The sequence below is a fragment of the Heterodontus francisci genome, chromosome 9 (genome assembly GCF_036365525.1).
Source record: "Heterodontus francisci isolate sHetFra1 chromosome 9, sHetFra1.hap1, whole genome shotgun sequence".
Classification (NCBI taxonomy): Eukaryota; Metazoa; Chordata; class Chondrichthyes; order Heterodontiformes; family Heterodontidae; genus Heterodontus; species Heterodontus francisci.
This window is the reverse complement of record NC_090379.1, coordinates 21,370,612-21,395,073: the sequence shown is the minus strand read 5'-3', so window position 1 is coordinate 21,395,073 and position 24,462 is coordinate 21,370,612. Positions and strand designations below refer to the sequence as shown.

The window sequence follows — 24,462 nt, the reverse complement described above, 5'->3', positions numbered from 1 at the left end:
TAAGAGCAAGGAGGTTATGATGGAGCTGTATAAAATGCTAGCTAGGCCACAGCTGGAGTACTGTGTACAGTTCTGGTTGCCACACTATAAGAAGGATGTGATTGCACTGGAGAGGGTGCAAAGGAGATTCACCACGATGTTGCCTGGGCTGGAGCATTTCAGCTATGAAGAGAGATTGGATAGGCTTGGGTTTGTTTTCCTTAGAGCAGAGAAGGCTGAGGGGGCATCTGATTGAGGTATACAAAATTATGAGGGGCATTGATAGGATAGATGGGAAGAAACAATTTCCCTTAGCGAAGGGGTCAATAGCCAGGGGGCATAGATTTAAGGTAAGAGGCAGGAGGTTTAGAGGGGATTTGAGGAAAATGTTTTTCACCTAGAGGGTGAAATCTGGAGTGCACTGCCTGAAGGGGTGGTAGAGGCAGGAACCCTTACAACATTGAAGAAGTATTTAGATGAACACTTGAAACGCCATTGCATGCAAGGCTACGGGCCAAGTGCTGGAAAATGGGATTATAATAGATAGGTGCTTGACGGTCGGCACAGACATGACGAGCCAAAGAGCCCGTTTCTGTGCTGTATAACTCTATGACTAACCACAAAAAACACTAACCCATAAACTTAATTATTTATCTTTAACTTAATTGTGCCGCTCCACAGTCCATGCTGATTGTGACATCATTTTTTTAGTTTTTCTGTTTCTCTGATGGCTGCCGTACTGCTCCCAATAGCCTCTGCTGCTGCTGGATCTCAACAACAATAACAGCAACTTGTAATAAAACATCCCAAGGCACTTCACAGCAACATTACAATACAAAATATGGCACCGAACCACATAAAGAGATATTAAGGCAGATGACCAAAAGCTTGGTCAAAGTGGTAGGGTTTACGGAGTGTTTTAGAAATATAGAAACATAGAAAAAATAGGAGCAGGAGTAGGCCTTTCGGCCCTTCGAGCCTGCACTGCCATTCAATATGATCATGGCTGATCATCCAAACTCTGTACCCTGTTCCCGCTTTCTCCCCGTATCCCTTGATCCTTTTAGCCCTAAGAACTATATCTAACTCTTTCTTGAATATATTTAATGATTTGGCCTCAACTGATTTCTGTGGTAGAGAATTCCACAGGTTCACTACTCTCTGGGTGAAGAAATCCCTCCTCATCTCAGTCCAAAATGGCTTACCCTTATCCTTAGACTGTGAAACCTGGTCCTGGACTCCCATCCATCGGGAACATCCTTCCTGCATCTGTTAGAAGTTTGTAGGTTTCTATGAGATCTCCTCTCATTCTTCTGAACTCTAGCGAATACAAACCTAATCGATCCAATCTCTCTTCATATGTCAGTCCTGCCATCCCAGGAATCAGTCTGGTGAACCTTCGCTGCACTCCCTCCATAGCAAGAACATCCTTCCTCAGATAAGGAGATCAAAACTGCACACAATACTCCAGATGTGGTCTCACCAAGGCCTTGTATAATTGCAGCAAGACATCCTTGCTCCTGTACTCGAATCCTCTCGCTATGAAGGCCAACATACCATTTGCCTTCTTAACTGCCTGCTGCACCTGCATGCTTACTCTCAGCAACTGTCATATAAGGACACACAGGTCTCGCTGCACCTCGCCCTTTCCCAATCTATCGCTGTTCAGATAATCTGCCTTTCTGTTTTTGCCACCAAAGTGAATAACCTCTCATTTATCCATATTATACTGCATCTTCCATGTATTTGCCCACTCACTCAACCTGTCCAAATCACACTGGAGCTTCTCTGCATCCTCCACACAACTCACAGTCCCACCCAGCTTTGTGTCATCTGCAAACTTGGATATGTTACATTTAATTCCCTCATCTATATCACTAATATGTATTGCGAATAGCTGGGGTCCGACCACTGATCCCTGTGGTACCCCACTAGACACTGCCTGCCACTCTGAAAATGACCCGCTTATTCCTACTCTTTGTTTCCTGTCTGCCAACCAGTTCTCTATCCATATCATCACCTTACCCCCAATCCCATGTGCTTTAATTTTGCACGCTAATCTCTTATGTGGGACCTTATCAAAAGCCTTCTGAAAGTCCAAATACACCACATCCACTGGTTCTCCCTTATCTATTCTGCTAGTTACATCCTCAAAAAATTCCGGTAGATTTGTCAAGCATGATTTCCCTTTTGTAAATCCATGTTGACTTTGTCCGATCCTGTCATTGCTTTCCAAGTGCTCTGCTATTACATCTTTTATAATGGACTCTAGCATTTTCCCCACTACTGATGTCAGGCTAACCGGTCTATAATTCCCTGTTTTCTCTCTACCTCCTTTTTTAAATAGTGGGGTTATATTAGCTACCCTCCAATCTGTTGGAACTTAGATTAGTTTAGTTTAGAGGTACAGCACTGAAACAGGCCCTTTGGCCCACTGAGTCTGTGCCAACCATCAACCACCCATTTATACTAATCCTACCCCAATTCCATATTCCTACCACATCTCCACCTGTCCCTATATTTCCCTACCACCTACCTATACTAGGGGCAATTTATAATGGCCAGTTAACCTATCACCCTGCAAGTCTTTGGCATGTGGGAGGAAACCGGAGCACCTGGAGGAAACCCACGCAGACACAGGGAGAACTTGCAAACTCCACACAGGCGTACCCAGAATTGAACCCGGGTCACTGGAGCTGTGAGGCTGCGGTGCTAACCACTGCGCCACTGTGCTGCCCTGTTTGGAACTGTTCCAAAGTCTATAGAATTTTGAAAAATGACCAGCAATGCATCTACTATTTCTAGGGCCACTTCCTTAAATACTCTGGGATGTAGATTATCAGGCCCTGGGGATCTATCGGCCTTCAACCCCATCAATTTCCCTAACACCATTTCCCTACTAATACTGATTTCATACAATTCCTCCTTCTCACTTGACCCTATGTTCCCCAACATTTCTGGGAGGTAATTTGTGTCCTCCTTTGTGAAGACAGAACCAAAGTATGTATTTAATTGGTCTGCCATTTCTTTGTTCCCATTATAAATTCCCCCGTTTCTGACTGTAAGGGACCCACATTTGTCTTCAGTAATCTTTTTCTCTTCACATATCTATAGAAGCTTTTAGAGACAGTTTATATGTTCTGTGCAAGCTTACTCTCATACTCTATTTTCCCCTTCTTAATCAATCCCTTTGTCCTCCTTTGCTGAATTTTATATTTCTCCTCCTTGGATCCAATACTATCCTTGATTTCTTTTGTAAGCCACGGTTTAGCCACCCTTCCTGTTTTATTTTTGCACCAGACTGGAATGAACAATTGTTGTAATTCATATGTGTGCTCTTTAAATGCTAGCCATTGCCTATCCACTGTCAACCCTTTAAGTAATGTTCCCCAATCTATCATAGCCAACTCGTGCCTCAGACTTTCACAGTTTCTTTTATTTAGATTCAGGACCCTAGTCTCGGAATCAATGCTCTCACTCTCCATCTTAATGAAAAATTCTATCATGTTATGGTCGCTCTTCCCCAAGGGACCCCGTACAACAAGATTGTTAACTAATCCTTTCTCCTTACACAATACCCAGTCTAGGATGACCTGTTCTCTAGTTGGTTCCTCAACGTATTGGTCCTAAAAACCATCATGTACGCACTCCAGGAATTCCTCCTCTACAGTATTATTGCTAATTTTGTTTTCCCAATCTATATGTAGATTAAGGTCACCCATAATTACAGTTGCACCCTTATTACATGCGGCTCTAATTTCCTGCTTAATGCCATCCTCTACATCACCATTGCTATTTGGGGGTCTATATACAACACCCACCAACGTTTTCTGCCCCTTGTTGATTCTTAGCTCCACCTATATAGATTCCACATCAGGATTCTCTGAGTTAATATCCTTCATCACTATTGTATTGGTTTCCTCTTTGACTAACACCGCTACTCCACCTCCTTCCCCTTTTTGCCTGTCCTTAAAGGAAGAAAGTGAGGTAGGGAGGTGGAAAGGTTTAGGGAGGGAATTCAAGAGCTTAGGGCCAAGGCAACTGAAGCTGTGGCCACCAATTAAAATCAGGGATGTTCAGGAGGCCAGAATTAGATGAGCACAGATATCTCAGAGGGTTGTGGGGCTGGAGGAGATTACAAAAATAGGAGAGAGTGTGGTCATGGAGGGATTTGAAAACAAGGATGAGAATTTCAAAATCCAGGCATTGCTAGCCAGTGTAGGTCAGCACAGGGATGATAAATGAATGGAACTTGGTGTGAGCTAGGACATAGGCAAGAGAGTTTTGGATGACCTCTAGTTTATGGAGGGTAGAATGTGGGAGGACAGCCAGGGGTGTGTTTCAATAGTCAGGTCTAGAGGTAACAAAGTCATGAATGAGGGATGAGCTGCAGCAGGGCAGAATTTGGTGATGTTACAGATGCGGAAATAGGTGGTCTTAGTGATGGTGCTAATATGTGGTCAGGAAGTCATCTTGGGTTTAGTATGCCACCAAGGTTGTGACAGTCTGGTTTAGCTCAGACAGTTGCCAGGGAGAGGGATGGAGTTGGTAGTTAGGGAACATAGTTTGGAGTGGGACCAAAGACAGTGTCTTCAGTTTTCCCAATATTTAATTGGAGAAAATTGCTGGTCATCCGGTGCTGGATGTCGGATAAGCAGGCTGATAATTTAGCACCAGTGGAGGAGTCGAGAGAGGTGGTGACGAGGGAGAGCTGGGTGTCATCAGCGTACATGTGAAAAATAATGCTGTGCTTTCGGATGATGTCACCGACGGGCAGCATGTAGATGAGAAATAGGAGGGGGCCAAGGATAGATCCTTGGGGGACACCAGAGGTAATGGTGCAGGAGGGAGAAGAGAAGCCATTGCAAATAATACTCTGGCTACAATTAGATAGATAAGAATGGAACCAGGCAAGAGCAGTCCCATCCAGCTGAATGATATTGGAGAGGCATTGGAGGAGGAGGATGGTGTGGTCAACCTTGTCAAACACTGCAGACAGGTCATGAAGGATGAGGAGGTATAGTTTACCTTTGTCACAGTTACATAGGATGCCATTTGTGACTTTGATAAGAACTGTTTTGGCACTGTGACTGGGGCGGAAACCTGATTGGAGGGATTCAAACATGGAGTTCCGGGAAAGATGAGCGCAGATTTGGCATGTTCAAGGACTTTGAAGAGGAAAGGGATGTTGGAGATGAGTAGTGGACGATAGGGGCAAGGATCGTTTTTTTTGGGGAGAGGGGTGGCAACAGCAGATTTAAAGGAGAGAGGGACAACACCTGCAGGTGAAGGGAGTTAATTGTGGTTTTAGTTGAGCACTTAAATTGGGACTTGGAGAGGGATTTGTGTGAAGAGCTACATGTTTGTAATCCTTTTTTTCTGCACAATAAATGTGAAACTGAGTAGATATTGGCTCCAGCCTTATCCTTCTATAACAAGCTTTCTGGAGTTTAACATGGTAGCAGAGGATGGTTGCCTAAAGCTGAAGGTTGGAAAACAGGAATTTTTTTTTGGATAGAAAACTAAAGTCTCAAGGGCCATTGTGAAAAATATGGCAGAAAGCAAGTGCAAATTGTCAGGGTATGATTACCCTCTGGTGTTTTCAGAGTCGGAACCATATGACCAGTGGAAAAATGAAGTGGATATGTGGACACGGGTTACATCTCTATCAAAAAGGAAACAAGATATGGCCTTGGCATTGTCACTTCCTACCAAAAGTAAAATCAGAAGTGTTTTCTGAACTAGATGCTCATCGGTTGGATACTGATGAAAGGTTGGATCTTCTGTTAGGACTTTTGGATGAAATTTACAAGAAGGATAACTATTGAATGGGTATGAGGCATGGTCAGACTTTGATAGATTTCGGAAAACAGATGGCTATTCAATGGAGGAATATGTTATGGACTTTAACAGACTGTATAAAAGTTTGAGGAAATTCAATTTGGAGATCCCTGGTTCAGTGCTAGCTTTTAGATTGCTAGATTGTGCTTGGGTGTCACATATGGACAGGCTCCTGGTTCTAACTGGGGTTCGGTTCTTGGACAAAGACTCGCTGTTGGACCAAATGTCCGAGGCATTAAAAAAATTGCTGGGAAACAGATTTTCCCACCATCCTGGTAGAGTAAGTGGGGCACTCTGCGGTGACACAGAGAATGGAGGACTCAATGTTTACAAGATTTGGATTTAATCTAGGTACTGGAAGCAAGCCTGAGTACAATGGAAAAGTTAAAAACAGGAGAATGAGGGTGGAAGCACCTTTAGCAGGTCTGAATATTACAGTGGAAGACAGGGTTGGAACAGCAATCAAAGGCAAATGAATCCCAGGAATGCCCAAGGAACAGTTAACAGATGCTTCAGATGTGACTCCAAAGTATCATTATGCAATGAACTGCCCTAAACGGAGGGGCAGAGTCTTCAAAATAACACATGATGCAGAAAATTCTGAGGCAGAAGAGGAAGATACTGATGGATCTGAAGGAATTGTAGTCGTCACAAGAAGTTTTAGTCCTGTGATGAATGTGTTGGTTGCGGATTCGTTCAACTGTGCAGTACCGGATAGTGCTTTTACATCGAGAGTATGTGGAACTGATTGGTTACAGTGTTATCTGGATTCACTCAGTAGTGAGGATCGACACAAGGTTAATGAGTATAAAAGCACTGCCAGCTTTAGGTTTGGTGATGGCAACACATTGAAGTCACTGAAGAGAGTAGTAATCCCTTTTAAAATAGCTGGGGTCAGCCACTTTATCACTACTGATGTAGTCTCCAGTGAGAAATCTTTACTCATGAGTAAGCCTCCAATGAAAAAGGCATAGATGAAACTTGATATGGAGCATGGTAAGGTAATTGTTTTTGGGAAGCCAGTGAATTTGCAATTTACCTAGTCAGGGCATTATTGTATCCCCTTAACAAAACCTGATGGCCAGAATTTTACGCTGGGCTGACGGGAGCCGGACTCCAACATAAATGTCGGTGCTGATCTCTCTCCCGCCCAGCCTGGGGATCCGTCCCGTATTTTACGGATCCCCAGGCTTTAACTGGCCCGAGGCAGGACTTCCACCCACATGAGGGAGGAGGTCCCGCCTCAGTGAGCTGCGGGCCGGCAGCTCTTAGTCTCAGCAGGCCACTGGGAGCGATGGCCACTGCTGAGACTGCAGCCCAGTCGACCGAGGAGGATGCAATGGAACTGGGACAGAAGGTAAGTTCGGGCAGCCTCACCAGGGGAATTCGTCGTGCCCTGGTGAGGCTAGGGTGGTCGTTTAGGGGGAGGAGGGCGTCCTGGTTCCCGGGGTTGGGGTGGGAGGTGGGGGCATCCCGATTGCCAGATCCCCCCCACCCCGGGGTGCGGAAAGGCGGCAGCTGTAGCTGAGCAGCCTTTCACGTCCCCAGCACACCCGCTTGCCACGGGTGAAATACCCGTGGAAGCGGGCGAGGGCCCTTAACTGGCCATTAAGTGGCCACTTAAGGATCTTGATTAGCCTCGGGCAGGCGGGCCGTCTCTCACTCTACCCACCCCGCCCCCGCCGGACCAACGTAAAGTTGGTCGGAGGTGGAATTGGGGCGGTCAGGCCTCCCAAAGCCTGCCGCTCAATTTTACGCCGCCCCCACACCACCATTTGACCCGCTAGGGCGGCGTAAAATTCCAGCCGATATTTCTAGTCAGTGTTAGGGAAGTGTTGATGGCATCAGGTATTACGAGTCAGACAGATAGAAGGCAAATTGTCTTAAAATTGCACAGGCAATTTGCTCACCCTTCTTGTCAGAGATTAAAAACCCTACTAAAAGATGCAGGCGTGATTAATGGAGAGTATACGAGGATAATAGAAGAGATTAGAGTGAAGTGTGAGATTTGTAAAAAGTATCGGAGGACACCATCATGTCCTATTGTCAGCCTTCCATTGGCAGGTGACTTTAACGAGTTAGTTGCCATGGATTTAAAGGTATGGGACAAAGACAAGAATATTTTAATTCTACATTTTATAGACCTAGCAACTAGATTTAGTCTTTCTACAATAATAAATAGTAAGGACAAAAGGGTGATTATAAAGAAAATCGTGGAGAAATGGATAGGGACTGGGCTTGGGGCACCAGCTAAGTTTCTGACTGATAATGGAGGGGAATTTGCCAATGACGAGTTCAGGGATATGTATGAAAACATGAACATTATGGTTATTATACTGCAGCTGAAAGTCCTTTCAGCAATGGGCTTTGTGAACAGAATCACGCAGTGGTTGATGAAATGTTATATAAAATCTTGGCTGACCAGCCAAACTGCAAGTTGACAACTGCCCTGGCATGGGCAGTTCATGCGAAGAATTCACCTCAGATGGTTGGAGGATATAGTCCCTATTCATTTCCGGAATCCAAATTGCCTTCTCTACTGTGCAACAGTCCTCCTGCTCTAGAAGTTACTACAATTAGTTCCATTATTTTCTACACATTTAAATGCTTTACATGCAGGGAGACGGGCTTTCGTCAAGGCTGAGATCTCTGAGAAAATTTGTAGAGCTGTGAGGCATCGTATAAGGCCATCTGAGGTGGAATTTATTCTGGAGGTTTGGTCTCTTATAAAAGGGAGGGTCATAGGGAATGAAATTGCCCTGGTAATGTAATCGGTTGGAATGGTAAAACAGTAGTTATCAAGCATGGAAATCAAACTGTTAAGGTTCAGTCTTCACGATTAATTGGGGTTGATTACAAAATCTCAGAATCTGCTCAGCTGATAGAGGGGAAAGAGGCACCTTGTACGTCGAATACTCATGTGTTTTGTGATGAAGGTCCTGAGGCACAGGTAGATGAGAGTTGGATAGTAATATAACCAATCATGATGCTCAGAAAAGAGTTATCATATCCAAAGGCCAATTGCCTCGAGTAGGTACTCGGGTGACATATATTCCAGAGGGATCTGGTAAATGGAGGGATGGGACAATTATGGGGTGTGCAGGAAAATCTGCAGCCAAGTTTAAATATTGATTAAATGTTCAAGATGCTGGTCAAGAAGCCAGAGCCATGGACTGGCAGAATGGGGTGAAAGAGTGGAGGGTAAGAAAGTGCAGTGCAAGTTTTGATAGTGGGTCAGGAAGTGACTCTTGCATAAAGAAGCGATCATGTACTGGAGAAAGAGCCTCCGATAAACTGCGAGGGAGATCTTCTAGCAGTAGTTCCGAAAGACATCAAAGTGCTAATAGAAGCCGTAGTATGAACAGATTACACAATGAAACGAAGACCAGAGGGCAGTCTCGGAATAGAACTAGAAGCAGATGTCCTCATGATCGTGACGTTTTAGTGGCTGGCAATAAACCTGAGGATAAACTAATAAGAGAAGCAAAACATAAGGAATTAGAGAGTTGGAGAGAGTTTGGAGTCTATTCTGAGGTACCAGATAGGGGACAGCTGCCTTGTCACAGATAGATTTGTACTGAAAAAGTCCTTCCCGATGGAACTTATAAGGTTAAAGCGAGGGGTTTTGAAGAGCGATTGGGGGATACCTATGTTAGAGTGGACTCTCCCACAGCTGGAAAAGTAATCTTGAAAATCTTTTTGGCTCTTTTGGCCACATATTCATGGGAAAGTAGATCCATTGACATAAAAGCTGCAATTATGCAATGTGATACTTTTCAGAGAGAAGTGTATCTGAAACCACCTAAAGAGGCAGCAGATACAGAAGGAAAATTATGAAAACTGAACAAAAGCATCTATGGCCTTAATGATGCTTCCAGGGTGTGGTATTTCTCAGTGAGATCTGTTTTGTTGAAAATTGGTTGTGTTCAACTAAAAGCAGATCCTGCGATATTTTATTGGTATCATAAAGGGGAACTTTCAGGCATCTTCATGATACACGTTGATGATTTCTTATGGGCTGGTACTGTGGATTTTGAGAAATATATTATTAATAAGATGAAGGCAGAATTTAAGATTAGGAGTCAGGCTTGTGGGTCCTTTAAATATATTGGTTTAGATATTAAGCAGAATAAGTTTGAATCAACAATTCTATTTATAGAGTGTTACTCCCATCCCGGTTAGTTGTGTTAGGTCATCACAGAAAGATGATGATCTATCTAAAGCAGAGATTGAGCAATTGCGAAGCCTTGTGGGTCAATTAAACTGGTTGGGCTCTCAGACTAGGCCTGATGTTAGTTTTGATGTGCTGAAGTTAAGCACGATGATGAAACATCCAAAGTTGAGAATGTTTTAAGAGCAAATAAAATGTTGAAAAAACTAAACCTGGAGAAATGTGTACTGAAGTTCCCATCCTGAGGTGACCTAAAGAATATGAAGCTAATAATTTTTAGTGATGCTTCACATGCTAATCTTGCTGACTGGTGTTCGAGTGCAGCTAGCTTCATAATATTTCTGATGGGTGAAACTGGGAGGCTAAGAAAATAAAACGGGTTGTTAAAAGCACGTTAGCTGCGGAAACACTGGGTTTTGTAGAGGCAGTGAATATGGGGTTCTATTTGTCAAATATTTTGGGTAAAATTCTGAACAAGGGACATCCTGAAGATAGGATACCCATTGAATGTTACGTGGATAATCGTTCTTTGTGGGACAATGTACCCTCTACAAAAAGTGTGAATGAGAAAAGACTACGTATTGACCTCACTGGATTGAAACAAATGCTGGAGAGAAAGGAAATCTCCAAACTTAAATGGGTAGATGCAATTCATCAGCTATCCAATTGTTTCACAAAGAGAAATGTGAGCGCAAAGAAATTGTTGGAAGTGCTGGATGAGGGACGTCTCACGATGTAAAAAGCTTTGTTCCCAATATGGAGTTTAATTTTGATTTATTTTGAAATATTCTTTAAGCATGTTAATCTAAGTTGTATTGTAAAAGAAAGAAAGGAATCTGTTAATTGTGTGATTATATGCAGGTGAAGGGAGTTAATTGGGGTTTTAGTTGAACACTTAAATGCAGATACTCACTGGGACTGGGAGAGGGATGTGTGTGAAGAGCTACATGTTTGTAATCCTTTTACTCTGCACAATAAATGTGAAACTGAGTAAATATAGGCTCTAGCCTTATCCTTCCAAAACAAACTTTCTGGAATTTAACAACTAGCAGCTAAAATGATCAGCAGTTTAGTGGGAATAGGGTTGAAGGAGCAGGGAGTGGGTCTCATGAATAAGATAAACTCAGAGAGGGCATGAGGAGGGAAACTACAGAAAGATGCGAGTTCAGGGATAGGGTGTGGGGAGCTTTAGAGGAGGTTTGGCCCAGTAGGCTAGTCAAAGAGAGGGACGTGGCAGAGGCAGCTGATCAGATTGTCTTGATCTTGGTGATGCAGAAGTCCATGAGCTCCTCACATTTATTGGAGGTGGAGGAGAAAGGGGAGAAGGCTTCAGAGGACAGTGCAGTAGAGAAAAGAAGCTGGGGGTTATCTTTGCATTCCAGGATGATTCTGGAATAGTAAGCAATTTTAGCAGACAAATGCAGGACCCCATTGTGCTTTATGTGGTTCAGCCAGATCTGGCAGTGAATGGATAAACCAATTGTTTGCCATATCCTTTCAAGTCTGTGCTCCTTAGACTTAAGGGAGTGGAAATGAGGGCCATAATGGGGAAATGGCCAAGATAAGAGAGACAGTATGACTTTATTGGGGACCAGGGCATTAAAGATGGAGGTGAGGGTGCAGTTGAGCAAATCTGTAGCTGCAGAAATGTTGTGGCAAACAGAACACCAAAGGCTAGACAGTTGGGATTTTGAATGTGAAGTTGTAAGTGAATTGAGGGACAGTTTTTTCCAAGGTTGGATACAGAAGGAGATAGGGTTGGGGCATAGAAGGGGGGTGTGGGTGACAAGTGTTACAAGGAAATAATTAGAAATAGCCTTATCAATGATTGATATGATGGGACTAACAACACCAGTTGAGATGACAAGATCAAGGGGGTGGCCATGAATATGGATGGGGCAGTTTACATGGAGGAAGAGATTTAGGGAGGATAAGCGGTCAGTGAACTCAGAGGAGAGAGAACACGATGAGTTGAAATGGAGGTTGAAATCACCGATAATGAGAAGTCTTTTGGTGCAATGAGAACAGAAAACGCCGGAAATAATCAGCAGGTCTGGCAGCATCTGTGTAGAGAGAAACAGAGTTAATGTTTCAGGTCTGTGAAATCCATGGCAGTGGGGGATGAAGATGGCCCTGGATGAGGCCCACCACAGACCACGGGGCCGGCAGGCCCCAGCCCGATATTGCCAGCGGCGGCGAGGCCTCGTGGTGGCCCACCCCGCCGCTCGTTTATGGGACCGCCAGTTAAATATTTAAATAAATTAAATTACCTGAATTAATGAGTCTCTCGTCACCTTCTGAAGTTCTGCCGCAATATTCATCCCAGCGACTGGCACTGCCGTGTCTTCGGATCCCCATCTGGGGAAACAAGGCGCAACACTAGTGAGGCGGGGGGAGGAGGTAAGTTTCTCAGTGCGGTGGGGGAGGGGGGTAAAACGAGGTCAAAAGAACGTCATGGGTGTTCAAAGGGGATGGTGGGAAGGGTTATAGTTTAAAGTTTGTACAGTTTGAGGGGGGAAGTCAGATTGTGAAGTTAAGTGTTTTGGAGGGGGAAAGGGCAAATAATTAATTTAATTGATATGGGGGAGTGGTATGGGATATGCTTGGAATCGCGGCAGCTCTTTGGAGTGTGGCCCACATGGGCGGGCCGCCATTTATTTCGCCTGCCACTGAATAGAATTCAGCCCGATATTTTGAGGCATGAACTGGATCTTTTAGGTTTGTATTTCTCAGTCATATATCGCAAAGTGAATTTACCCACTGAACCAATGGGAGAACTCCGTAGAGAAGAAAAAAACTTGCACTTATTTACATAACACATTTGACACCCTCAAGGGATACACAGTCAATGAATACTTTGAACTGTGGTTGTTTTATAGCTGCCATGAATTGCAATTATGCATACATATTAAATTCTTTATGGTAAAAATCAAATATTGGTGTGTAATAGTATTTATCTATTTACGCATGGCAAATTATTTTCTCCCTTACTAAGTCTCCTGGGGCTGTCCTGGCAAGTTGAAGACCTACTTCTTTTCTTGGCCCTTTTTAGAATTCATTTCAAATTAATCACAAAATAAGAGGTGAACAAAAGCAATACTGGGTGACTAACTCTCATACTTTCCCGCTGTTTATGTGGATAAACATCTTGGTGTTCTCTGACCATCCTGGCATCTCTCCCTTGCTCTTCCCTTTCTTCCTTTCTGGGGAGATTCTTATTGAAAAACTCGTAGCAGTAATGGAGCTGCAGGGAAACATACTTTTTCAACAATGCTTCCAATATTTTCAAAGTAGGTAATTTATAATTTAAAAGAGCAAAAAAGAACTATGTTTACATGCCTGCTTATACGTCTTCAGGCCATCCAAAGTGTTTACAACCAATTAATTATTTTTGAAGTGTAGTCACTGTTGTTCTATAGGCAAATAAGGTATTCCAGAACACAGTACATAGCTACATCAATTCATCATGCCAAAGTAGTGTCTATAAGATTATTTCAACTTGGATTTAAAAAAAACTAATTTGGGGTATTGCAGATTTCTAGATTTCTGATGATCATTGAATTGGGATGTTAGGGCATAAGTTAATCATAGATTGGAAATTATTTACTTTTTTAACTAAAATCAAAATACTGTGGATGCTGGAAATCTGAAATTAAAAACAAAGTGCTGGAAATACTCAGCAGGTCTGGCCATCTGTGTAGAGAGAAACAGAGTTAACATTTCAGGTCTGTGACCACGGGTTCCGAAGAAGGGTCACTGACTCGAAACGTTAACTCTGCTTCTCTTTCCACAGATGCTGTCAGACCTGCTGAGTGGTTCCAGCATTTCTTGTTTTTATTACGAGTATTTCCAGGACTTTGTTTTTATTATCTTCTGAACTACCCTCCTATGAATCAAGTTGTTCATTATTTTTTTGTAATTTGCTCTCCTTTACAGCGGACAAGGCTGTTTCTGCAGAAAAGGGTCCTTGTTTCAGATCATTGTCCAGAAGAAACTGCTCTCTGCCTCTTTCTCAGCAAATTACGAAACAGATCTGCTGCTGCAGCCGTGTAGGCAAAGGATGGGGTAAAAACTGTGAGAAGTGTCCACTTCCTGGTTCGGGTAATAATCTTTTTACTCTTCCTGCACCACTGTTCTCCATAAATAGCTGAAGGTGAAAGAGTTGATATTTGTTTATAGCAAGCTACAGAAGGTCAGAATTGAAGTATTCTCTGACAGTTGTATTTTACTCATATTTAAAATTTGTTACAACACAAGCATGTGAAGTTGATGATGCCCTTTAATGCTGTGTTAATGTGGTCATGTGGTTGGTTTTCTTTTTTAAAACACAATGGAACATTAAAATAGTGCAAATGGAGAAAATTTGCCCTCAAAACATTTTTTGGATGAATTTCAATATTGTTTAAACAGTATCTCAGTTTCAAATAAAAACCATCTGGGAAATAAATAAATGCCATTGCAAGGTAGGAACATAGGAATAGAGGAGCAGGAGTAGGCCTTTCAGCCCTTCGAACCTGCTCCGCCATTAGAGATAATGGCTGATCATCTACCTCAATGCCATATTCCTACACTATCCCCATATCTCTTAATGTCATTAGCGACTAGAAATCTATCAATCTCTGTCTTGAACTTATTCAGTGATTGAGCTTCCACCACCCTCCGGGTTAGAAGATTCCAAAGATTCACCATCCTCTGAGTGAATAAGTTCCTCCTCATCTCATTCCTAAATGGCTTGCTCTTTATTCTGAGATTGTGTCCCTTGGTTCTAGACCCCACAGCCAGGGGAAACATCCTTTCTGCATCTACCCTGTCTTTCCCTTTAAGAATTTTGTAAGTATCTATGAGATCCCCTCTCATTCTTCTAAACTCCAGAGAATATAGGCCCAGTTTCCACAATCTGTCCACATAGGACAATCCTACCATCCCAGGAATCAGTCTGGTGAACTTCTGCTGCACTCCCTCTATGGCAAGTATATCCTTCCTCAGGCAAGGGGACCAGAACTGCATACAGTATGCCAGGTGCGGCCTCACCAATGCTCTATACAATTTAAGCAAGACTTCTTTGCTACTGTACTCAAATCCTCTTGCGATGAGGACTAACATACTGTTTGCCTTCCTAATTGCTTGCTGCACCTACATGCTATCTTTCAGTGACATGAACAAGGATTCCTAGGTCCCTTTGGGCATCAACACTTTCAAATCTCTCACCATTTAAGAAATACTCTGCACCTCCATTCCTCCAAGAAAATGGATAACCTCACACTTATCAACATTATATTCCATCTGCCATGTTCTTGCCCACTCACTCAGCCTGTCCAAATCCCCTTGAAGCCACTTTGCATCCTTCCTCACAACTCACATTCCCACCAGGTCTTGTGTCATCCGCAAACTTGGACTATTATAATTGGTCCCCACATCCAAATCATTGATATATATTGTGAACAGCTGGGGCCCAAGCACTGATACTTGCGGTACCCCACTGGTCACAGCCTGCCAACCTGAGAATGACTCATTTATTTCTACTCTCTGTTTTCTGCCTGTTACCCAATCCACAATCCATGCTAGTATATTACCCCCATTCCCATTGCTTACTGACCTCTTATGTGGGACTTTATCAAAAGCCTTCTGAAAGTCCAAATACACCACATCCACTGGTTCCCCCTTATCCACTCTGCTAGTAACATCCTCAAAAAGCTCTGACAAGTTTGTCAAACATGATTTCCCCTTCATAAATCCTTGTTGACTCTGCCCAATCAAACCATTATTTTCTAAGTGTCCAGTAATCACATCCTTTATAATAGATTCTAGTATCTTCCCTACTACCAACGACTGGCTATTCTCCCTCATAGTGAAAATAAGTCAGGAAACAAACATCTATAGATCAAAAATGATTCTTAATTATCCTGAAGTGTATTTAGAACTTGAACCCTGGCCTACAAACGATTGTTTTTAATGTAAGAAAAAACAGACGTAATTACCAAATCGAAATCTATTTTTCAAAGGGTGAAACAATGAATTTAAAATACTATGTAGTATACACATATATCTATGTCTACAATGAAAACCCTGGAGCAACCATTGTTTACTGATGATTTATTGTAGTGCCAAGTATTGTTACGATCAGGTGAGGAGGGGTTGAAAGGCTCCCCTCTTGTCCCTTTCCTTGTCTGATCGCAACAGGGTTTATTTCTTTTAAACAGTGGGTATGCTTACCAATTCATTGAGTATTTAACCCTTTTATGTATTATGACCGACCGCTCCTGTCAAAGCCCCCAATCAAAATATACGAATATGATTGCGGCAGGAGAGACACACTGATAATTCAATGCCGTCACTCCACAGATCGCCGAACATATCATTTAAAACTTTCCAAATTAAAGAAAGACCCAGCTAAATTGTACCATCTATTAACCCTCGAATGATGCTAACCAAACCAGGTGTCTTTAAATCAACAAATTTAACTCTTTAATTAGAAGAATTAAATTTTTAAACACTATGAAGATATAAACAACATTTAAAATAGAAAAAAATTAGAGTCCTTGCAAATTTACAGTCCAATGTTGCTTGAAACCCTCACAGAATGTTGCTTTCCTTCTCCAGCAAATTTCCACAATTACGACTTGCAAACACTTTCAACAGAATCAATCTGACTTTAGAGTTTTTGAGGGATAAAAGATCATCACAGTCTAACTTCTCTCCCTTCAGTTTAAATTACCAGAGATCTCTATTTTGGCTTGATATTTTAGAATTTTGAGAGATAATAATTAAACAGACTAAAATCCTCTTCCTTCAGTTTAAATGGTTGAGAGCTCTTTTTTCAGGTGCTGTTATCACAGCTGTGTCTGTATGTCTCTGTGTCTGTTAGAACAAACTGTCTTCAAGTAAAAGCCAGTTCAAAAACTGAATTGCAACAAATGTATCAAATGAGACTCACTCCCAGTGGCTGTTTCCATGGTATCGCGAATGCACCCTTTGAATCGCAGTCTCCAAATGGCTGTTTCTAAGGCAATGGAAATGCACCTTCCTATAATTCCTGAGGCTTGCTGGTTCTTAAAGCAATACTAATCCCTTGCAAGTCTTAAAGGCAAACTGCACATTCCAAAAAAAACTACAGGACCATGACACCTCCCTCCCTAGCGGAATGAAACACCATTCCTGAAATGCGTTTCATTACAATAGGTAGAAAAAAATACAAATTGAAAAAATGCGAACTTTTTTTTACGCATTACAGATATACACATTTCGGAAAAAAAAGTTCAGACTGCAGCAGCAAGTTCCACCAGAATATTTCAGTTTTTTAAATTTTCTAAAGGTTGTTCCAATTAACCCATTTCAAATTTACTAGCGTAGTCTTCCAATTGTTTCGTGTTTTCTTTCCAAGTGTCCCTACTGTCCATCACCTCAGCCGGGTGAGCTGCACAGCTAGGAGCACTGACTACTACTGGGTTCACTATTCTCTGAGAAGTTTCTCGAGTACCCCCTAACCTATGTGGCATCACTTGACACTGGAAAGCCCTGTCTGGTGTAACAGAAGCTGATTTTTTCTTACCCTGGGGTGTCAAAGGAATTTGACAGTATCCTTCCAACACATCTGTTTCTTTAAGACACATGGTGTTGCCTACTCTGTCCTTACAGTCCTTTAAATTAGAATTTGGGTAGGAGTCTGCCTTCTTTACCACAGTGACTTTTCTAGAGTCTGTGCAAGTTTGAGCTGACCCACCAGGTTTAGTCATCAAGACCATGTGAATTCCAGCTGTCCTGACTAGGTTCATCTAAGCTGCCTTTCAGCATGCATTGTACCTCTGCTTCCATTTGGGCGTGTCTGTCTGGACCTAAGCAACAAGGATGTCATTTTAAAGGAATGGCTCCCCCTATACCCACATCATGTGTGGCTAAGGTTGTACATCCTGGCTTATCCCTACAAACCTTTTGAAACATTGTGAAAACTCTGGTTAGGACTTCACACTATTTTGCTTCTAAGTGTAAAAGCCTATTGTTTAATTTTCCTAGCCATTCTGCATTCACTGATTGGATAGTTGGAGATTCAAGCTGAGAATTTTCTCGGCCTACTTTTGCCTCATCCTCACTATCCTTTTCATTCTCCACTGTCCTGATTACCTGACATACCTGTACTGGCTTATCCTCCTCCCTGCGGTAATATGGTTTGAGCAAATTAACGTGACACAACCGGTTCTTTATCTGGCGATCGGGGTGTCAATCAAGTAATCTACCTTACCCACTCTTTTGATCACTCTATATGGGCCACTGAACCATGCTTTCACTGGTTCTCCCTGTGACGGTAACAACACTAATACATCATCCCCTGGTTTAATGGGAGGTTGTGGTTTTCCTACCGTTTGACGGGTATGGCATGCCCTACAAAATTGTCTCACATCCTTTGTAAGACCTGGCCTATAATGATGTTTGCTAATGTGTGATTTGGTCTTCCGAATTCCCCTATGTCCTGAAAAAGGAATGCCATGTGCTAACCTTAATAATCCTTGTCGATATTTAGGTGGTACTACTAGCTGTTCATCAACTGTGCAGTCTTCGTTGGCTGGTCCATTTCCTCCTCAAAACCCCGTTTGCCATATAATAGCCTTCCGGAACTCATTTCACCTCAGCTTCTGACAGAGCCATCTGTGCTATTTGGTAGATCTCTGGATCAGCTTGCTGTGCTGCAATGATAGACGATTTGTTAAACAACTCATTTGGATTATCTAAATCTCCAAATAAGGTTTCAAATGCCTGATTATCTATTTATGGTGCCCCTTTTACCTCCGACAGTGTATCCTGTTTAGCCATTGCTCGGGTAACTACAAATGCAGGAAATGTTCCCGGAACTTGTTCCTGTAATTGCTCCGTTTCCTTAATTTCACATGGTTCCTCGGTAACCATAGGAGAAACTGATACTTTTGATCCAGCCAAATCGTTTCCTAGGAGTAGATCAATTCCCTTTACTGGTAAACTGTGGACAACACCTGCAGTTACTATCCCAGATATTAAGTCACTCTCTAGGCATACTTTATAGAAAGGCACGGGTATATACTCCCCGCCAATTCCATTTACTAAAACTTTAGCGTTCAAGGCACTCTCTGGTGGAAACCTCATATCTTTCCCCAGCAAGAGTGTTTAGGTCGCTCCTTTATCCCTGAGTATAATGATAGGTTTTCCTGCCTCACTTATAGGATATGGAGTTACTCTCTCTTTTGCCAAAAAATCATTCTAACTCTCAGGTATTTTATTCTTAACCACTACACTCCTCTTAGTTTTAGTATCTGGTTTCACATGCACAGTTGTCGTTAAAGCTATAGCCTGGTCTGCTATACTCTCAATCAGAGTCTTTTCCTCTGCACTAACGTTGCATACCCCAACAAGTCCCCTATGGGTTTACCTCAAAATTTCCAGCACTCTGAATGAAGGTGACCCATTTTGTTGCAATGATAAGACTTTGGCTTGCAAACCTCACTTCTACCCTCAGCACCTTCCTTTCTGACCTAAGGAGGTGATCCTGGGGCATTCCCAACAGTTCCTTCTTGTCCCCGGCTACTTGCCTTCCTTTCACTCTCCCACTTTCTATCCTTCTTGGGTTTATGGGAGTGACGGACAAAATAGGTTGGCTTATTCACAAGCTCAAAATCATCAGCAATCTCTGCTGCTTGCCTAGCATTCAAAACTTTCAGGTTATCTATATGAGTTCTCACTACTGAAGGAATGGAGTTTTTAAACTCTTCTAAGAGAATCAATTCTCGAAGGTTCTCATATGTAGTTTCTATCTTTAATGTCCGTATCCAATGGTCAAACTTAATTTGCTTCACCCTCTCAAATTCTAAATATGTCTGCCCAGTCAATCTCCGTAAGTTCCTAAACTTCTGACGATAAGCTTCAGGGACTAACTCATATGCAGAGAGAATAGCCTTTTTTGCCATCTCATAATCTGCAGAAAGCATGGCATAAGCTTCATGAGCTCTGCCTACCAGCCTGCCCTGCATGAGCAATGTCCAGCTTTCCTTTGGCCATTTCATCTGTTTGGCCATTTTTTCAAAAGATATGAAAAATGCCTCTACGTCCCTTTCCTCGAACTTAGGAACAGCCTGTATAAATTTAAACAACTTCTTGTTGGGTCCTGATCTAAATTCAGATTCTTCCTGACCCTAATTTTCCCTGGATTTAAGACTACCCATTTGTCTTCGTTCCATCTCTTTTAATTTAAATTCCCTCTATTCTCTTTCACTCTCTCTCTGAAGTTCAAGTTTTCTTATTTCTTTTTCCCGCCGAAGCTCCAGTTTTTTCATTTCTAACTGAATCCTAGCCAATTCCACTGCATCAATCTCAGACCTATTACCTTCATGTCTCTCATATTCCCTTTCTTGTTCCTCATCTGTATCATCATCATCATCTTCTTCTACTAATTTCAGATGATTGGCTATTATTTCAATTATCTCTGCTTTTTGGCACCTGATTTCAATTCCAACCCCAATTTCCCTGCCAGTTCTTTTAATTTGTTCTTAGTTAAAGTTATCAAGTCACTCAGGGAAACATTCTGCTTTCCCAAAAACTCTGCTACAACCACTAATGCCATAACAATGATATAGACTGTACCCTATTATACAAGAGACCTGGTTCTTTTAATTTCTTTGCAATTGGTGTCAGATTTAGATCCCAACAATCAAGTTTCCAATTGATAAGATCCCAGACTCGAGTGCAATTAATTTGATGCCAAACGCAAGACCCCAATTTAAATATGTTATCCCAGAGAAGGGTAATTACTATAATTCCAAATGTGAGCCCTCCAGATTAGTCTGATTCTGATCCCAGATGCTAGCCACTGTATTAAATATGATTCAACTGCGAGCGAGCCCCCAATTAAGATATGATTCAAATCCAGAAACCCAATTAATATGTGATTCAAATCTTGAGTGAGCTCCCAATTAATATGTTATTCAAATCCCGGATGAGCCCCCAATAAATATGTTACGATCGACTCCTCCAGTCAAAGCCCCCAATCAAAATATATGATTCTGATTGTGGTGGGAGAGACGCACTGATAATTCAACCCCGTTGCTCCACAGATCACCTAACATATCATTTAAAACTTTCCAAATTAAAGAAAGACCTGGCCAAATTGTACCATCTATTAAACCCTGAATGAGGCTAACCAAACCAGGTGTCTTTAAATCAACAAATTAACTCTTTAATTAGAAGAACTAAATTCTTAAACACCATGAAGATATAAACAACATTTAAAACACAAAAAATTAGAGTCCTTGCAAATTTACAGTCCAATGTTGCTTAAAGTCCTAACAGAATGTTGCTTTCCTTCTCCAGCAAATTTCCACAATTAACAACTTGCAAACACTTTCAACAGAATCAATCTGACTTTAGAGTTTTTGAGGGATAACAGATCATCACGGTCTAACTTCCCTCCCTTCAGTGGCGCAGTGGTTAGCACCGCAGCCTCACAGCTCCAGCGACCCGGGTTCAATTCTGGGTACTGCCTGTGTGGAGTTTGCAAGTTCTCCCTGTGTCTGCGTGGGTTTTCTCCGGGTGCTCCGGTTTCCTCCCACATGCCAAAGACTTGCAGGTTGATAGGTAAATTGGCCATTAGCAATTGCCCCTAGTATAGGTAGATGGTAGGGAAATATAGGGATAGGTGGGGATATGGTAGGAATATGGAATTAGTGTAGGATTAGTATAAATGTGTGGTTGATGGTCGGCACAGACTCGGTGGGCCAAAGGGCCTGTTTCAGTGCTGTATCACTAAAACTAAAAAACTAAAACTACCAGAGATCTCTATTTTAGCTTGATGTTTTAGAATTTTGAGAGATAATAATTAAACAGACTAAAATCCTCTTCCTACAGTTTAAATGGTTGAGAGCTCTTTTTCCAAGTGCTGTCATCACAGCTGTGTCTGTTAGAACAAACTGTCTTCAACTAAAAGCCAGTTCAAAAACTGAATTGTAACAAATGAGACTAGCCCTCAGTGGCTGTTTCCATGGTATCAAGAATGCACCCTTTGAATCGCAGTCTCCAAATGGCTGTTTCTAAGGCAATGAAAATGCACCTTCCTATAACTCCTGAGGCTTGCTTGTTCCTAAAGCAATACTGATCCCTTGCAAGCCTTAAAGGCAAACCACATATTCTGAAAAAAACTACAGGTCCATGACACATGATCATAAAAGAATCAATTGGACAGGTTTTCTTGTATTTAAACACGAAACATGTTAGTTTATTTACTTAAAAATCAAAACCTGGTCTAAGTAAAATAATCAACTATGCCCCAACATTCACACACACACACACGAGAATCACAATCACACACAAATAGGTTACAGAGTGAAGAAGAATAGATTGGTTGGATTAGAGTCAAGGACAAATATAAGGATATACATTCTGTAGTGTTTGGTAATTCAGTTGTCTTCTGGCTGAACTCATGGTCCTGAAGTTTCTGGCTGGTCGAGGTGACCACTTAGTTCAGGGTTTTTTTTGGCGACTGTGATGTAGATGGCTTTCTCCTCCTGGTCTTTGCAGTAGTGATAGACTTGGATTTTATGCAGCCCATAGGCAAGGTTTGAACTTACAGCATTGCCTGGAGAGAGATAGACAGACAGACCCTCACTTGAGTCCTGCACTGGACAAAAGCAGGTGCTTGTCTGCTGTAACCAAAAGAAACTACAAGTTTTCACACAGTTGGAGAGACTGTTACATGATTGTCCAGTGTCTTCTCTCTTTTGCATCTTTAATTAGTTCAAGTCTAAGAAATCCAATCCCTCCCTTGGGTCCCATTGTTTCAGTGTTTACCCTTTGAGGTTCATCTCCACCAGTGTTAATGTTCCAAGTTGGCTTTGAATGTCTTGTTAATGGAGGTGAGGCAGGTAGCTCATTCAAAATTCATAAGCCATTGTTCTGGTGGGAGATTAACTAGACATTCGTCTCCACCTCGATACCTTGGTACGTAAAGTATTTCAATGCAAATTGCAGTGTCCATTTTAGCTCTTTTCTTTTAAAAAGTTTAATTCAAGTTCTTTGTCTCCTGCTTTCATTGGGTTTCCAACTGATGGATTAAAAAAAAATCATTCAGCATAACACATGTTCATGACAGTATTGAAAGCTGGAAAGTTATAATTGAGTCTTTTTAGGTTTTTGAAAGTGAGGTTCTCTCTTTTTGGTCACAATATTATCAGCTATTTTAGCCCAAGGCCTGAACAAAGGAGCAATTGTTGCTTCCTGTCAGGAAAATATGTCAGGAGGGGGATTTTAACGGACATTCAAGCAGATAGTTTTTATTTTCTTTTTAGGTTTCCTGTGGGCCAGGAGGAACGGGAATGCTTCTTCAGTCCTCACAAGGAAACCTTACCCCAGTTCCTCCTCCCCTTTCCCCAATCACCTTTGGATCCCAGACACCTGCCCCTCCTTACCACTTACCAATCCTGCATGACCCTGACTGCGGCCTCCTGACTGCTGTTACGACCAGGTGAGAAAGGTGTCTGGGGTGGTGGGGGGGTCTCTTGCTGTCTTCACCTGGTCTTATTGTAATAGGGTTTAATTTTAAACGCACTTTGTTTTGAGCTCCCCTTTTTGTGAATCCATGTTCACAGTTTCCAATTATCAGGCAAATAACTGAGCACAAACAGTCTTTCTTTGGTTTAAAGCAGAAAGATGAAATTTATTAAACCTTAAACTTAACTCTAATACAGTTCACATCTGCGGATATAGGACGTGCTCACGCTAGCATGCACATGCGATATAAACATGCAAGATAAGGACAGAAAAGAGTAGAAGAAGAGATAAGTAGAACAGTTTGAGGCAATATCTTGTTACTGTTTCGCGAGCTCGCTGTAGTCCTTGACTGAAGTTCTATTCTTGCGTTTCATTGGGGCCCAAAAATCTTCTTAAAACTTTGTTCAAGTGGCAAACCTTTCTCTCTTTGCATTTCTCATGTCTTCAAGGATTTCAGTCCCCTGCCAGATAGGCAGGCAGACAGGTGTTCTTAGTTCCAGGAGAGCACATGGCATTCTGCCTCAAATCCCTTTGTTTGGGAGTTCCAATTCAAAAAAACTCTCAGGGTGCTCAGCAGGTTAGTCATGTGACTAGCTCCTTATATGGAACAGTCTCTTCAACATCCTTGATTGGAGGTTCAAATCTCCCTGTCACAGCCAGTCAGCCATGTGATCAAAACTGGTCTGACCACTTCTGTATATTGCAGGAACACTGCTGGATCCTCCATTGTTTCAACATTGTCTGTTACCATGGAAATGTCTTTCCAGTCAGAGATTGCAATTTTTAAAATTTTAATGTTCATGTGGCAAAATAATGGGTGCCTCAGCCACATGCCAGGTGGGGGGTTTGCCTGACACCTCCACACCTCCACACCCAGGGGAATGAGATGCGATTTGAAGAGAATGGCGCATTTCATTACAGAGTTTGAGAGAAATATAAGATACAGAAAGAAAACCATTCATTTTTCTCAT

At 42.1% G+C, this 24,462-nt stretch overlaps 1 protein-coding gene across 4 annotated transcripts in view; it reads left to right on the top strand.

Moving 5' to 3' along the window:
- The window catches only part of LOC137373618 (latent-transforming growth factor beta-binding protein 2-like), a 773,188-nt gene that overhangs the window by 375,313 nt on the left and 373,413 nt on the right, over positions 1-24,462 (top strand). For all 4 annotated transcript variants that reach the window (XM_068038663.1, XM_068038661.1, XM_068038660.1 and 1 more), the window contains exon 11: positions 13,928-14,092. In XM_068038663.1, coding sequence (XP_067894764.1) covers positions 13,928-14,092 — 165 coding nt within the window. The remainder of the gene's footprint in view (positions 1-13,927; positions 14,093-24,462) is intronic.